Source organism: Neophocaena asiaeorientalis, unplaced genomic scaffold (genome assembly GCF_003031525.2).
Source record: "Neophocaena asiaeorientalis asiaeorientalis breed wild unplaced genomic scaffold, Neophocaena_asiaeorientalis_V1.1 scaffold601, whole genome shotgun sequence".
Taxonomy (NCBI): domain Eukaryota; kingdom Metazoa; phylum Chordata; class Mammalia; order Artiodactyla; family Phocoenidae; genus Neophocaena; species Neophocaena asiaeorientalis.
The window spans coordinates 1699606-1716712 of record NW_020174793.1 but is presented as its reverse complement, the minus strand read 5'-3'; the positions used below and the strand labels follow the sequence as shown (position 1 = coordinate 1716712).

General features: G+C 37.1%; 1 protein-coding gene across 1 annotated transcript in view; it reads left to right on the top strand.

Annotated features, from left to right (window-relative positions):
• Positions 1 to 17107, top strand: part of ARHGAP42 (Rho GTPase activating protein 42) — a 282967-nt gene that overhangs the window by 138048 nt on the left and 127812 nt on the right. The window contains exon 4 of the mRNA XM_024760359.1: positions 16249 to 16320. Within this exon, the coding sequence (XP_024616127.1) occupies positions 16249 to 16320 (72 nt within the window). The remainder of the gene's footprint in view (positions 1 to 16248; positions 16321 to 17107) is intronic.

Below are 17107 nucleotides of genomic sequence, written 5' to 3'. Positions count from 1 at the left end.
CCTAAGAAACATCTAGGGAAAACTTGGTTTGCCAAATATCATTCAGCTTGCCTGTTCTCCCTCCCCTATCCCCAGCACTTATTCAAGATTTATTTCCAAAATGGTAACTAGAGTAAATAAAGAATCAGAATAAGTTACAGAAGTTAATCTTATCCATTCACCTTTTAAAGGTAGAAATGAAAATTTACTGATGTGATTAGCCTTTGATTGCATATATAGTGAAAATATCTATAATCTGGCATGCCCAAGTAGAAGGTAGGCTACCTTCATTATCTGTTAAAATCCTCGTTTGTCCCCAAAGAGACAAAGGTGGGGGGTCCTTAATATTGATATCCATATACTTCCATTTTCCCCTTCTTCAGTGGTTTCAGAACACTTCACACTCAACTAGTCTATGAATGAATGGACTATTATTTGAGACCGAAACTAGTATATGAATAGGAAAATGACATTTAGTTTGCATGAATGCAAAGTCCAGCATTGTTCATCTTACTTCAGTTTGATCTTGGCGTTTTCTGTTCTCTAATTTCTAACTCCTTTCCCCACCTGCTCCCCCACCCCAGTGAGCTTGTACCAAGAAATGTTTTTTGGCCTGTAACAGTATGCCTCAGATACTACTCTAGGATCTCAAGGATACACAAGTGAAAGCGGGAGGCATAGGCATTTCCTCAGAAATACTCAATTTGGTTGGGAAGACGGACTGGCACAGGGTGGCCTGCAGTGTTATGTGATCCGCTGAGATAGTGGTACGATCCCAGTCCTGTGGGAGTTTGAAGAAAGCCCTTAAAATATACAATGGAATATTACTCAGCCATAAAAATGAATGAAAGAATGCCATTTGCAGCAACGTGGTTGGACCTAGAGATGATCATACTAAGTTAAGTAAGCCAGGCAGAGAAAGACAAATGTCATATGATATCACTTGTATGTGGAATCTAAAAAAATGATACAAATGAACTTATTTACAAAACAGAAATAGACCCACAGACATAGAAAACAAACTTATGGTTACCAAAGAGGAAGGTAGGGAATAAATTAGGAGCTTGGGATTAACATATATACACTCCTATATATAAAATAGATAACCAACAAGGACCTACTATATAGCACTGGGAACTATACTCAGTATTTTGTAATTACTTAGAGGGAAAAGAATCTGAAAAAGAATATATATATGTGTGTGTGTGTGTGTGTGTGTGTATAATTGAATCACTGTGCTATATACCTGAAACTTACACAACATTGTAAATCAACTGTACTTCAATAAAAAACAAAACAAAACACCTTACACTTGGAATATTAGTGAAAGTTTACCAAGGATGTGACACTTGGGCTGAGGTTTAAAGTATACCTAAGAGACATTTAGATAGTGAATGGAACAAGTGAACTAGGGAAAGATAACTTTTGAAAAGGTCACAGTGTGATCTAGGGCTTGTAAGTCATGCTGTGTGGGAAAGAGAAGACTTCCCATGGGGGAGTGGCCACAGAAAAGGTTATCAGGAGCTTGGGAGAGGCCCCTTCATTAAGGATCTTGGGATAGTGGGCTAAAGAAAGGTCTTTTATATTGAAGGTTGTGGAGAGATGATAAAAGTTGGGGATTGACATACTCTTTTTTAATTTATAGAGACTATTCTGGCAGCTGTGTGGAAAATTAAAAATGAGTGGATTTCGATACTGGGTGCTGAGAGATGTGTAAGGTGGATATTGCTGTAATCTTGGGAAGAGGTGGTGGGATGTGTACTGAGGCCATGGGGAGAGCATGGATTGGATGTGGAAGGTGAAGAGGCTGCAGGCTAGGATGATGGGGCAGCTGGCTGAATTTGGTGCCATTCACTGAGAGGAGACAAATCGAGAGAGTAGAGAAGGTTGGGCCCTGTGTTGGGGGTGTGTTTTTGAGGTGCCTGTGGGAATGGGACAGACACTTGGTTTACAGATAGGGAGCTTAGCAGAAATGTCTGGGCTGGAGACAAGATTTATAAGCCATCTCTTCTTGTAATATTTGAGGCATGAAACTACATTAGGTCACCCATGGATAGGATGTAGAGTTTTCTCTTATCTTGAAATGTAAGATAAAGGTAAGTTAGTTGAGTCTGCCTTTGCTTCTTTTACTCTGCAAGGGAATTCTTGAAAGCTGATGAGGTCAAAAGGCCATTGAAGATGACCTAAAGATACACCTAGATGATCTCATGATGATATGCTTAGTAGGGATGGGGTGGAAGCTTTCGGGTACTGATTTCATTAGCTTGGTGTCTTTACGTTGGTATATGCAAAGCTATTTTTCTTTTGATAGTTGTAATATACAGTCCAGCTTTATTAGAATTCCTGAATTATTTGACAGTGCATTTTCTCATCCAACATTTTCAGATTCATTAATTTTTAGATTAATTAAAATATGCCTTAACTCTGTTAGTAATTACTAGAAGCAGAAATTTACAAACAGTATGTTATTGTCAGCAGTCAAAGTGACGGGGATTGTCCTGTCAGGCTTCTGTTTGGGAATCTGGATAATGTTGAGATAAGAAGTAGGGTTTTACCAGCAGCATCAGTCTTCTTGTTTGTGTAAACTGGGCATCTGAGGTGCAAATTTTTGTTCTCCACTAAGTATAGTATCTGTTATTTTTTAAAAGGAAGCAGGAAAAGAGAGAAGCAAGAGATTTTTTCCCATACCTTTTCAGGTGTCTCATAACATAGCATTACTGCTTTGCATTGTATCAGGTTCTGTGTGTCATCTTAAATGCTCTAGAGTCTGAAGGTCTCAGGCTGTCTGCTGCTGTCAGGAAGGAAAGTAGTTTCAAGCTTTATTTTCTGGAAAAGAATCTTAAACATCCTTTTACCCAGTTCTATGAACCGAATGTAATTCAAGCCATAGCCTGAGGGTAAGCCCCGGAGAGGTCAGATGTTAATGATTTATTAAATGAGGGTGTATTCTATTGGGACATACTTTTCACAGATAAGGAAAAGTGTATTTTTTTTTTTTTATATTTGCTGTGTGTTGTAAAGGGAATTTCTCTAGTATTGACATAGCCCTCGTATTTCACATGATATAAGACCTCACAGAAAGGGCTGAATGAGGTTCTTTACTTCATTGGGTAAGAAAAGTTTTTGACAGCTGTACAGTGTGGTAAACTAGCTCATAGTTTATGACCAGATCTGGCTTTGGAAAAGACCAGGAAGGAGAGTTATAACATATGGAACTTATTTGGGAAGTAATTCTTAGCTATGACTAAGAGCCTGTGCTCAAATGCCTGGGAAAGTTTAAAAGAAAATGTTTGCAAAATAAATCATATCTCTTGTTTGCTAAATTGTAGGACTTAGATAACTTTTGGGTACTCATGGACTTCTGTAATTCTGTATTAAAGCTCTGAAGTTTTCTCTTTTAATCAATTTTTTCTGGTTTTATTTTTAACAGCACTGTGATTCAGTTTGTTGTTTTTTTCAATTAAGGAATTATTTATTTCAGAAGATTATTTTCTCTTCCCCCAGCCCCCAGAGATCCTTAAAATAGTCACATTCAAGCAGTTGCTACAGGGGTAGTTTATAGGAAAGATATACTGTGTGTGTATTAGTTTCTGGTGCTGTTTTTTCTTAACTCTTCAAGTCCCAATTACAGTATTTCCTGTGTTTCTTTACATCAAGATAGTATGTGACATAAACATCCCAAGTAAGTGTTGTACCAGGGAAAGTGAGCTAGGAAAAGGCAGTACTATTATGGTTATGTTTCTGAAAGAATACCCCTTTTTTCTCATTTCCCAAACTTTAGTTGGATAGAATTCTGTGGGGGAAATGCTCCTATTTTAAGTTAATAATTGCAGAAATCTCTTCCTAATCTTCCCTCCGTCTATGCTGATTCTTACCTCAGTGTTACATTATTACAACTTAGCATTTCATGAGCCAGGAAAATCATTATTATTGAACTTAGCTTGACCTTTTATCACACACATAAATATGACATCAGCACAATACTGAAACTGTTTGGGGATGCAATAAAAAGTGTTTATCGTTTTCCAAAAAAGATTTGTAATAGTGAAAATACTATATCTACATTTCAGAGTTTAGAAATTAGAAAATAGGAAAATAATCATCTCATTGCTCTAACACTATAGCTCTTTTTTGTTTGTTTTTTCCTTTCTTTAATGACAGCCTTACTCATATTTCATGTAACTTTATTTGGGGCAAGACTTAATTTTGGTCCTGCAGTGTATTCTTATTGTCTGAGAATGTATAATGTGGTATATATAGTAGAGTTGTTAGAAATACCAACTCTAGAGTCAGACTGCTTGGGTTCATGGTGTGGCCTTGCCACCTACCAGCCATTTGTGACCTTGGGCAAGTTACTTATCCTCTTTGGGTCTCAGTTTCCTTCACTATGAAATGGGAATAATAATAATAGTATTTACTTTTTTATGGAGCTGTTGGGAGGACTGAAGGAGAACTCCCTTGGCCCATGGTAAGTGTTGACGAATTACTGTTATGTGTGTGCTCTAGAATCCATTTCCCCATTTATCTGATGGGACTGACCGGTTTGCTTTTCTCCTCTATGCTTTCAGCCTGTGTTCTGTAACATACTCCCCCGCTCAAACCCCTGTCCTGGTTTCCAGCTAAAATCTAACAGAGCCATATGGTTCTCTTTCTCAAGTTTTCAGTTCATCTCAAAGGTGTAACCAGCCTTAAGGAAGGAGGAGTAGGAAGAATTTGGAAGCTGATTTGCATCTCTTATTTTTGAGGAGTTACTGCGCTTTCCGTTTTAGCCCACTGTGGCAGTTTGTATGATACTAATCTGCCCTCTGTGGTGTTTCGATTTGAAGTACAGTGTTGCATTTTTTTTTCTTTGCAAAACTAATTTATAAGTAAAGAACCTTGTGTGAATATAAGAAGTCATTCTAAGTTAATAGTTATTTGTTTTTCCGTGACTGAATTTTTTTGTTTTGTTTTGTTTTGTTGTTTTTGCGTTACGTGGGCCTCTCACTGTTGTGGCCTCTCCCGTTGCGGAGCACAGGCTCCGGACACGCAGGCCTAGTGGCCATGGCTCACGGGCCTATACGCTTCACGGCATGTGGGATCTTCCCGGACCGGGGCACGAACCCGTGTCCCCTGCATTGGCAGATGGACTCTCAACCACTGCTCCACCAGGGAAGCCCCGTGACTGAGTTTTTTTCTAAAGATAATAGTGATGAGCTTAGCTTCAGGTTGCTACCCATATAGTTATATAGATTACTACCTATATTACACAGCATATATCAGAATACATTTTATAGAAATACATTTCTTATTTTCAAAAACATTTAGTTTCCTATAGGTAGGTTGTCATCCTTAGTAATATTATGAGGAACAGTATTTGTTACAGCAGCTCATTGCAGGTACCAATTACGTTACCAGAAATAAGTTTATTCATCAATTTAGCAGTAGTATGTTGAGTTTCCACGATGTCAAAGCACTTTGCTGGGCAATGACTATTAAAAAATCAATAAGACATTATCTCTACCTTTACAGGGCTGGAAAGAGATATATAAATAACCTGCAGCATGAGTACTGCCACTCTTGTTAGCAGAAGATGTTTATAGCCAGCATTGTTTGATCATCCTTCAGTGCCCAGGTTCAGCTTCAGAATCTTCTCAAGCCAGCACTACAGAAACCTGCTGTCACTCAGAGAAACTTGGGAAGTGTAAACTATTTGTCATCATTGCTATAGTAGAAGTTTGTTCAAGGTGGAAGCCTTGAAGTTTGTTCACTGTGGAAGCCAGGAAATGCAAAAGCCTTGCTTTGTGTAAAAGTAAGTTTAAGTGTAAAGAAGTACAAATGAGTTCAGTCTTTTAGGTATTGAGAAAGACATACTAAATTGGAAATCTTATAAGTCCACATATACATGTTTTAAAGAGATGCTTTAATAACTAGATAAAAGGAATCTTGTATAGTTAGCACTCTTTGCCATTGTTTATGGTTCAGTCTTGGTGCCTTCAAACTACATGTTTAGCTCTAAGCTGTGATGTGCTGGGAAAAAGTTAACTGCCAGCACTCAGGTAGGGGTGTGTGTACATGTGTATAAAAAACCCTGATTTGTAATGCTTGCTGATTTCCATGGTGTAGAAATCTTCACCTCAGATGATTTCAGCCCAAGTTGCTGAATGCAGGTTGGGAAGAGATGCCACGTAATGGATCTTGGGAGCCACTGTGAGCCTGCCCCGTGCGCTCGCTCCAGCACAGCACTGGCCCGCAGCCCAAAGTCCTAATCTTTCTCAATCACTCCTTGTTTTGGTTAGGTCAGTCTCGGCTTTATTTATATGCATCTTTATCCTGCGTAAAACTCCTTCCTACCTTCTCTCCTCACCCCCCTCCTCCTTTGTCTTCCAGCCCTTCTGTTATTGCAAAGCTGCAATAAGAAATTTAAGAAATTGCATATACGCTGGGATATCTTAAATCTTCCTTAAGGTTTTAGCAATCTGCTATTACGTAGATATTGAGCAATTATGATTAAAATACGTTAACATCTAGCTACTAAAACTAGAAATTAGTTTTAGTAATTAAATTAACTGTAAATTAATTTAATTATTAATAATTAACTGTAAACTGCTGTAAATTAACTGTGACTGTGAATTTATTTAATGAATTTTCATTTCTTTTATAAACTTGCAAAGACTCTTAGAAGTTTGCTTAAATTCACAAATGAAGAATTTTCAAAAGATGCATGATTCTAATTTCTCTCTCCAAGGATATTTTTAGTAGTGAATCCTGAGAAGGGTAGAGGAAAATTAGCAAGAAGAAGCAGTATTAAAAGAGGAGGAGGTGATAAACACTGAATTACATAAATTATCAATTTGTTGAAGCTCCCTCCTCCTGCCCTCACACATAAAGCCACTTTGACCCCTCTAAGCTCGGGGATAAACCTGGAAGAAAAAAATCTTCACTGTGGCTATAGTTGTCTCAGCTCAGGATATACAGGGTTTCTGATTTTTAAAGTGGTGGAGAGGGGAGGAGCTATATTCCCATCAGCACAAGGACACTGATATACATGGGACAGCTGTGTTACAGGAAAATCTTTGGCCATCTCCTATAGGGTTAACAACCATAGGGCATCACTGGAATCTAATAGCAATGCCACCAGAGGTGTGCAAGTTCAGGAGATCCTGAGGTTTCCTGAGAATGTCCAAAGGTAGAGGACTGGCAGAAGTAACTTCACCAGTTTCTTTGCATGGTGTTTTTACCTAGTCAGAAGGAGGAGCAATTATATATCACATTGAAACAGCTGAGGTTGCAGCATTTCTTATATTATTTGGAGCCTGTGTTCTCAAAGGTAGATTTAACCTTAACATTTTCCTTGCATGACCTTTGAGGTAATGCAGCCATATAGTCTATAAAAATGTTTTCCTAAATGCATACTTTTTGGTCAAAATTAAAAGTATTTGTTACAATGAAGGTATGTGCAGGATGTTTGGAATAACTGTTTTAACTGTTTTGTTTAGTTTTTTTGCGGTACGTGGGCCTCTCACTGTTGTGCCCTCTCCCGTTGCGGAGCACAGCCTCCGGACACGCAGGCTCAGTGGCCATGGCTCACGGGTCCAGCCGCTCCGCGGCATGTGGGATCTTCCTGGACTGGGGCACGAACCCGTGTCCGCTGCATCGGCAGGCGGACCCTCAACCACTGCCACCAGGGACGCCCTTAACTGTTTTTAAGATGTCTGTTTTAATTTGACTCTTCACATCTCTTGTTATTTACAGCTGAAATATAGTTTGACCTTCTCTTTTGCTGTTTTTTTTTTAAAACCTCCGTTATTATAGTTATAAATGTAGTAATCAGGATGGCAATAAGTAGACACAAGTTTGTGAGGAGGCAGTATGTTATGGTTAGATCTGCTGTTTACAAATGTTTTCCACAATGCTTGAATGCTGTAAAAGTATTCTTAGTTTAACCTCCCATTAGTGATTGCTGGGTAAGAAGAGATAAAGCAAAAGTAGTTTAAGAGTGACAAAAAAATCTATGAAAAATAACTTACCTTTCTAGCCCAAATAACTCAGTATTCAGAGAATTTCATTTGGTACAACTTAGAGTTAATGACATTGTTAGATCACAGTGGGTTGTATGAAATTTTGCAATTTACCCCTCGTCTCTCCCCTCCTTTCTCAGCTAGATTCTATGAAAATGGTCAGTTTCTTCTTGGATGAATGCTCTTCTCCCTCATCTTATAAGTATAGATGGTTTTATTAAAAAAGAGTTAAGTTTACTTTGAGTTATATTCGGGACAGTCGTAAGTTCTGGAAACAAAGAGGACTGCTTGCTATTTGGCCTAGGAACCAGTGTGTTCCATTTAAGAAGCCTTGACATCCAGTATGTGCTGGTGCGATTTCACTCTTTTATATAAAACTCCAGTAGCAACACCCTAAGTCATTTTAAAAAGTGATATTTCATTACAATCGACCTACTCAAAAAGAATAAATTTAGCAGGAAGCAAGTACAACTTTGTATTAATAAGCTCTTACGATCATTATACATAAAATGTAAAAAATCTTTGTAAACAGGCTATGAGATAAAGGCATGTTATCATCTTTATTCTGTAGAAAGGGAAACAGACACGGAGAGTTTGAGTAACTTGACTGAGATTGCACAGTTTTCATGGGAATATTCAAGAATTAAATACAAATCCATGCACTCTCCTGGAGAGTGTACTTCTACTTATTTTCTGAAATAAAAGATGGGATTCATATAGCACCATTCTCCAAAAACTTAAATTTCCTTTCCTAAGTATATTACTATAAGAAAAGTATTATTACTGGTAAAAGTAAAGATGAAACTAATATTAAATATAAGTGAGTTGGATCTAAATAGATGAGGTCCATTGAAGGAGGATTCATAATGGAACACTGACTTAATAGAATCAAAACAGCCAATATTGAAGTAATAAGTGACGTTCAAGTAGGAATTAAATGGGATTACTGTGGTACCCAGATAACCTTACATTTTGTTTTAAAGATGAAGACATGGTTTTTCAGAGTACTTTGCTTCTCACATTAAAGGATATAAAGTAAAATGCATTTAGTTTTAACGTCATAATACTTGTTATGCGAAAGTCTTGTTCATATGTCTATCCTTCACACTTCCCGTGAGATTTGGGTTTTGAGTTCTAGTTTAGAAGAGCTGTGAGTTTGCTGACTTAGAGGACTGACTCTTGTGAGGTAGTGGAGAGTTAACTTGACTGGTCTCAGCGTGAGCCTTGGGCTGTCCCTAGACCACTTGCCAGAACTTCATCTAAAAGGAGGGGGCAATAGGACGGGGATTGGAACAGGCAGAGGAGAGATACTTGCCTGTAATCACAAATAAGGATTCTGATCTGATTTTCCAGTTGCAAATACCAATGGGAAAATGATCCAGTCTTACCTCAGAGACTATTTATAGGTGTCTTCCACATTGATTGTGTTCACTCTACTCATTATTACATACCTTTGTGATCTTTCCCCTCTACGTGGATTAGCTATAATAGGCATCTCAACAGGAAATTGTTTTTGCAGTGAGCTACATCATCCATGTTTTATTTCTGTAAATAACTTGTTCTGTTGTAGCCTTCTCAAACAGTTGCTTTTGATAGCACTGCAGAAAATCATTAAATCTTCTCTTCAAAACCTGGAGTCTTTCAGAGCTTTGATAGTTTGAGGTACAGAATTGTCATCTTACATCCTGGTGGGACACTATAATCATTGATTTGTGATGATCTGTACCAACAACACTCAAGCTTAACCAAAACGTGGAGGGGGGAGAGAAAGTAAAAGTGTAAGAAGAATTACTTTTCAGATTTGTTTTATTCTCTCACTACTCACTTCCTTGGACAAACAAGTTATGGTAAGGTTCTCAGCAGTGAAAAGCAAGCATTGAAAATTCCTATAGGACAGCACTTGAAAATTCACGGTCTATAGAAAATAATAATTCATGTATACTTGGAGAAAAAAAAAAACCTAAACATGTTTGGATAATCATTCTTCTAACCACATAAAAACATTTCTAGCCATTACTTTTGAGCGATTTATGATCACTCCCTTGTGGCTGTTTATTAGAACCGCTTGAAATAGCAAAAGAAAAGCAACAGCAAGCTTAACTGCCAGGTTTAATGTAACACACCCACAGTTAAAGTGTGTCTACCCAGTAAACGCAGTATTGTAAAGTTTTACCCAATATCAGATTTGCTTCTCTGCTGCGAAAAATAAGTGAAATAGCTGGTGATTATTTTTGAATTTAAAAATGGACCAATATCTATAAAAATAAGTTGTCTAAACCCAAGGTTTAGGTAATGATTAAGAATTATAAAATAGGGGCTTCCCTGGTGGCGCAGTGGTTGAGAATCTGCCTGCCAATGCAGGGGACACGGGTTCGAGCCCTGGTCTGGGAGGATCCCACATGCTGCGGAGCAACTAGGCCCGTGAGCCACAGCTACTGAGCGTGCGCGTCTGGAGCCTGTGCTCCGCAACTAGTGGGCCACGACAGTGAGAGGCCCGCGCACTGTGATGAAGAGTGGCCCCCGCTCGCCGCAGCTGGAGAAAGCCCTCGCACAGAAACGAAGACCCAACACAGCCAAAAATAAATAAATGAATTTAAATTTTAAAAAAAAGTGCTCCCATAACCTAAAGGAGTTATTAAAAAAAAAGAATTATAAAATAGATAATAGTTAATTGTGCCTTAATTACTGAAATATGACCTTTTTCAAGAATTTATATTATCAATATATAGTGAGAGCATTAAAATTGCTTTTGTATTTTTCCTAAAGCCTCTTAGTGAGGTCATGCAAAGTAACACGTTCCACAAATATTATGGGAGCCTGAATCTCCTGAACTCTGTGCCTTGATTCCCACCCCTCTCACCCCCGACAATTACCTTCTGGAAGGAGTTTTATCAAGCCTCTTGCGTAAATCTGTGGAGAAAAGAGTTCCATGTGAGCCAGAACTGCATTTCTCTGGATTCTGTTTTAAACTTTGTGAAAGTTAACTCACCAGAGTTGTACCCCAGATTCACATTTTTAGTTATGGTTTTCTAGCATTTTGTATGTTATTTTCCTTTATTATGCAGTAGTAACAGTAACTAACAAAAATTTAGATACCTTCTTTACTTCACACTTGGATTACTTCAGATTTGAAGAATTTCATCCTGGTGATTGACCAGTGTGTAAGGATGAAAGGCATGTGTTCCCTGGGGGGTGTACAAAGATGAGGGTCAGAAGCAGCCAGATCGGGTTGTAAATCCACTTTGTACCCTTTGAGTGTTGGCATTTCCATTTTGTTCTCTTGGATTTAGATTCACATGATGTGAACAGCAGCCCATCGACTGCATACAAAAGAAGCATCATATTTCAGATGTAAAACCACACATATGTTATTATGGTTTATGGAAAAATTTAGGTTCCTGTGTTATCTACCACTGTAGATGGATACTCTGAATGGGTCTCTGTTCTGTTAAATTAATTTGGATTTCAATTTCTACCTTTTGAATAACTACATTTTAAATCATCTTGGGACATTCTCAGACTGCTTAGGAAGGTTCTGAACACGTAGTTGACATTGTGAATTCTGTGAAGAAACAAACATTTATCGAAAGCCTGCCATATGCCAAATCTGTGCTTGTTATTTTAAAAATACATATATATTTCCCTTTGATTTTTATAAAAACCTTAAAAGGTATAGGGATGAAGACATCAAGTCTTAGCAGTTTAGGTGCCGAGATTCAAAATGGATCTGGGTCTAACTTTAGCACTCATATTCTTAATATATTCCAGATGATTTTTAGGTTTTGAACTTCATTACTCACATAAAATCAACTTTAATCTCAATATTGTGAAGGGCTTAGCATAATACTTGGCACACATTAAACACTCAACAAATCATCTCTCTTGTTATCTCTATCACTCCATTGGATGTTTTTCTCCCCCTTCATTTTTTTCTGTTTAGTACCTCTGGAATTTATGTTTTATTCCTTCAATTTCACATTAATAGAATAAGGGTAGGGAGAAGAAAGAGAAAAAAATTGAGCAAGTCCAAAAACAAGAGAAAAAAATGAAGAAATATGGAAGAAATAGAGATGGGAAGTAATACTTGCCCCATTGCGTGGTTGTTAATGATCACATTTGGTTCAAGTTTATATCCTCAAGTTTTGTTTTATTCCCAGGTCATACTTACATAACAGCCACATAAGAGTTGTGGCAGAGATTTAAACTATTGGATATGAATGTGAATGCCAGTGTCTTAGTATACAGATCTGTATCCATTCTCTCTCTCTCGCTCTTTTTTTTTGGGGGGGGTTGTGTTGGGTCTTCATTGCTGCGCGTGGGTTTTCTCTAGTTGCAGTGAGTGGGGGCTACTCTTCATTTTGGTGCATGGGCTTATTGCGATGGTTTCTCTTGTTGTGGAGCACAGGCTCTAGGCGTGTGGGCTTCAGTAGTTGCATCACGTGGTCTCAGTAGTTGTGAGTCACAGGCTCTAGAGCACAGGCTCAGTAGTTGTGGCGCATGGGCTTAGTTGCTCTGCAGCATGTGGGATCTTCCTGGACCAGGGCTTGAACCCATGTCCCCTGCATTGGCAGGTGGATCTTAACAACTGCACCACCAGGGAAGTCCCCGCATCCACTCTCTTTTCTAATTTTTCCCTTCCCAATAAAAAAACATTTTATTCATATTGATTAGTTTTGCTATTTTGAGGTAGAATACTCTGCTGCAATATTTCTTTTGAGTCTTCCCATGGCATCAGACGTAATAGGTCCAAAGTGAAATCCATTGTCTTTATTCTTTCTCTGCCAAACATACTCCCTTCCTCATTTATCCTAGTTCTTAATGTGGTGCCAAAGTTCCAGTGCCTGAGGCAGAAAACTTAGTGTCACCTTTGATTCCTCTCCTTCTGGGTCCTTTTAATTTTTTTAAACACCTGCCTCTGCAGTTCCCTGCTACCCATCTGTCAACACCACAGCCACCTGATCTAGTTATCACTTCAAACTTGTGTTCTTCTCCCAGCCATTCAGCTTGCATATCTTGTCTTTATATCTTTATTCTCAAAGTATCCCACATATTACTTCCTAGAACAAGCTTTTAAATTAATCTTTTTAGAAACCAGCAGTGATTCCATGTTCAGGTTACTTTGCCTAGATTATGGGTATCCTTTCCATACTTATTCCAGTTAAGTTTCCTACTAATAATGTACATGCTTTTCCCCAGTTAGATAATGTTATTAGTTAATAACATATGGAACCTGCTATGTGCCAAAATTGTTCAACGTACTTTATATTCATTGTGCCATTCCCATTTTTAAAAAGTTAACTGAAGGCCTGTAACTTGGTCAGTGCACTCACAATTGGGATGGACTCTTAATAAGCGTGTAATAAATAGTTTCTTTTCCTGCACTGCATTCCCCCTTCTCACATTCCATGCTTAGTTTTACCCCCCCTTGCCTTTTTCATGGTGTTTCCTGTTCCTAGGATATTTTTTCTCTTTGGTGTATCCAATTCATATCCGTTTCTAATTCACATCCACTATGCAAATACTACCTTGACTTATTTAGTTCTCATGGATCTTTCCTGTTGTCAAAATTCTGACATATTTATGAGGAGTTCTGCATAGTTTATCATGTAACTATTCTCAATGTAATCAGTTTTGTCTCAGTTTTTCTGAAAATTTTAGCAGGGCTTTATGAGCATTAAATACTTGTTGGATGAATAATTTTTTCCCTCTTCACAAGTAGACATCAACTTTCTGGAAGGTATAGCCCATGTCTTAATTTTTTTCCCTTCCCTACACAGCTCAGCAATGTGCTTGGCACATATATAAATACTTAGTGATTGAATGTAGGAGAGTCTAGGCCATCTGCCTTTTGTGACTTTCATGGGAAAATACCTTCTCATTTTGTGCACATAGATGCACTTCAACCAAAAGGGTAGCACAGAATATTAAGATAAAGAAGTGTATCAGGTATATAATTACAGAATGAGATACATTATCTGTGTTTATTTGGACATATTAAAAGCCTTAAACTTTTAATACTTAACTAGATGTAAGGCACTGAGCTAAGTGTTTTACATTTATTATCTTCATTCTTAGAACCAAGCTGTTGGATAGGTGATGCAGTTGATGCTCAGAATGGTTAAATAGCAGCTCATAAGCAATAGAACTGGGTTTAAACTCAGGCATTCTTGATTTTAAATACTTAAGTGCTGTGCTGCGTATCTTGTTATTCACCCTCATTGTTGGAGTTTTCACCACCTGAGACATACCTCGCTGTTTAAGTTCATTAACTTTAAATACATTAGATCATGCTGGTTTCCAGCATACAGTAAACATTCAGTGACTGTTAGCCTTTATTGTTGCTATTTTTCCAAAGTACACTAAAGTGTCCATGACATTGTCTTTCCCCTTATGCAAACTTTAAAGGCAGAATCAGCTATTTATTACCTCTGTAAAATATGGAGAAATGTATATGTGTGTGTTTAAATGTATTTGGAGTTTCATGAGGGCAAAGAGGATTTAGAGAGTGAGAATTTAAAGTGAGCTACTTTGCTACTGTTTCCAATCATCTCTCTGTAGTAAGATGCAATGCTTGCACAGTGTATCTGGAGGGATGCCTGTCTTGAGCTCACAAATGAGAAGTAGGTAATGGATGTCAGAGGTATCTACAGTTGCCCTCAGTGTCTTGGGAAGGATTTTGACTATTGATCTACTTTGTATGTTTTCACAATGGAGGATTTTAGGTCCTCTTTTCAAGAGGTCATCTCATTTTTCTGCAAATTGGAGAATGACAGAATCATGGAAGGCAATACTACTTCAGTTTTTATTTTTGTGTATACTATCTTTGTGTGTTTAGATTATGGAATTTAAGAAATAAATTCCATAATGTGACTAGAGAATAACCAGTTTAGTGAAAATAAGTAAAAGTAAAACCCTTTTATTGAAATTTTAAAATTTTGATAAAATTTTAAACTTACAGAAAAATTATAAGAAGAATATAAGGAACTCCTAAATACTCTTTAACCTATTTTTAAATAATGACCTATTTGAAAAGTAGGTTTTTCTTTCATCTTAACATTTGCTAATTATGTAATAAGTCATGTTATTATCACAGTGGTAGAATGAATGATAATCTTGTTAACTGGGCCTACCTTTTCCCCCTCAGCTTTATTAAGATATAATTGACACATAACATTGTGTAAGTTTAAAGTGTACAACATGTTGATTTGATACATTTATGTATTGTAAAGTGATTACCACCGATGGCATTAGCTAATATCTCAATCTTGTCACATTGTTACCATTTCTTTTTGGGGTGAGAACATTTAAGATCCTATGTTTAATTTTAATGCTTTCTAAAGGGATTTTTTAAAAGTCAAGACTTCCTTCCAGCATACTGCTATCCTTAGAAATGTCTGTCTCCTCGTATCCAGTCACTGCCCCCACCCCACCTTGAACACCCTCACCATATTTTTGCAGATCAACTTAAAGATTTATCTGTTTTAAATTTTAAATAAAGTCCAATTTGGAGTTTTGGGCTAAAATACTGTTCATTGAAATGAAATGCGAACAGTGTGAAATAAGAACATTCAGGCAAATCCCAAGTGTAAGGAATATAATTAAACAGGGAAAAAATAAGCCTTATTTTATTTTGCAGCTGTAGAATTATAACATTCTAGTGGCAAGATGGAAGAGCTTTTATATGGCTCAGTTTTTTGTTTGTTTGTTTGTTTGTTTTGCTGTACACGGGCCTCTCACTGTTGTGGCCTCTCCCGTTGCGGAGCACAGGCTCCGGACGCGCAGGCTCAGTGGTCATGGCTCACGGGCCCAGCTGCTCCGTGGCATGTGGGATCTTCCCGGACTGGGGCACGAACCCGTGTCCCCTGTATCGGCAGGCAGACTCTCAACCACTGCGCCACCAGGGAAGCCCTATGGCTCAGTTTTAAAATGATGCTTGAACTGACTACATTAAACCAGTATAATTAAAGGTATTTTAAAATTTAGTATCTGATGTGCCATTTTAGTTAAATTTTAGAATATGAAATTTAAATATTTAAGATCTCATCATGAGTACGTGCTTTCACATTATTGTTAGGATGAAGTGAAATAATTTGTGAAAACAACTTAATTATAAACTAGAAAAAGACTATATGACGTGGGTATTTTTATTTCATTTATAGAAGCAAAGAATTCCACTTATTTAAATAAGTGGAATAAAGGAGCCATCTTTATTTCAATATTGTTTGCATGAATTATACAGGATTTAATGTATTTGCATTTTTGATTTCAGATTCAAAACGCTAATGATGTATTAATTGCGCCACTTGAGAAATTTCGCAAAGAACAAATAGGTGCAGCAAAAGTAAGTGTTGCATTTTATTATTCTTTGGATATTCTCCTGATAATTAAAGATGACAGACATAATTTCAGACGTTAACATTTTTGAAAGTAGAATGACCTTTTAAAACTTCCGTACGTCATTTAAAATTTTGCACAGAGCCTATTACAAAGACTGGAATTCTTTTAAACACAGAAAAGATATTATTCTTCTACTGAATAGAGAAAAAGTCAGCATAAGTGGGTTCCTCCCATCCCAACAATGGTAGGAAATTAACTGTTTTAAAGATGGTGAAATTATGGTAAAAATATAAGGAGTTTTCCTAACATCTATATAAAATAAAATTAGGCACGAGGTATGTACATTGAAAATTAAGGTAGTAATTATAAAAGACCTTTTATTATTTTTTGTATTTTTTATTCTTAATAAAAATATTAGGAATATAAATATTAAGAATATAATATAAAATGTTTGTGGAAAACTTTAGACATCTTTGTCAGGCCTTTGCATTAATGTTTAATTGGTTATGGGATCAATTAAAATTTCCCTGAGCCTAATAATTTCTGAAATTTACTTGCATCCTCTTTCTTAGATCCATGTTTACCTTCTCAACATCATGTAAGGACATAAAATTTGGGTTTCCAAGATAGAACCCGTCATCTGTCATACTTCCCCTATCCTTTCTCTGATTTGGTTTTCTAATTAGTCAATGACATACCTCTTCCCTCTTTGAGCAGTGCTTTCATTCTCCTGCAGGAATATTTCTCCTCTATTCTCCTCCCTTCTTTCTGAAATTTTTTTTTTTTTTTTT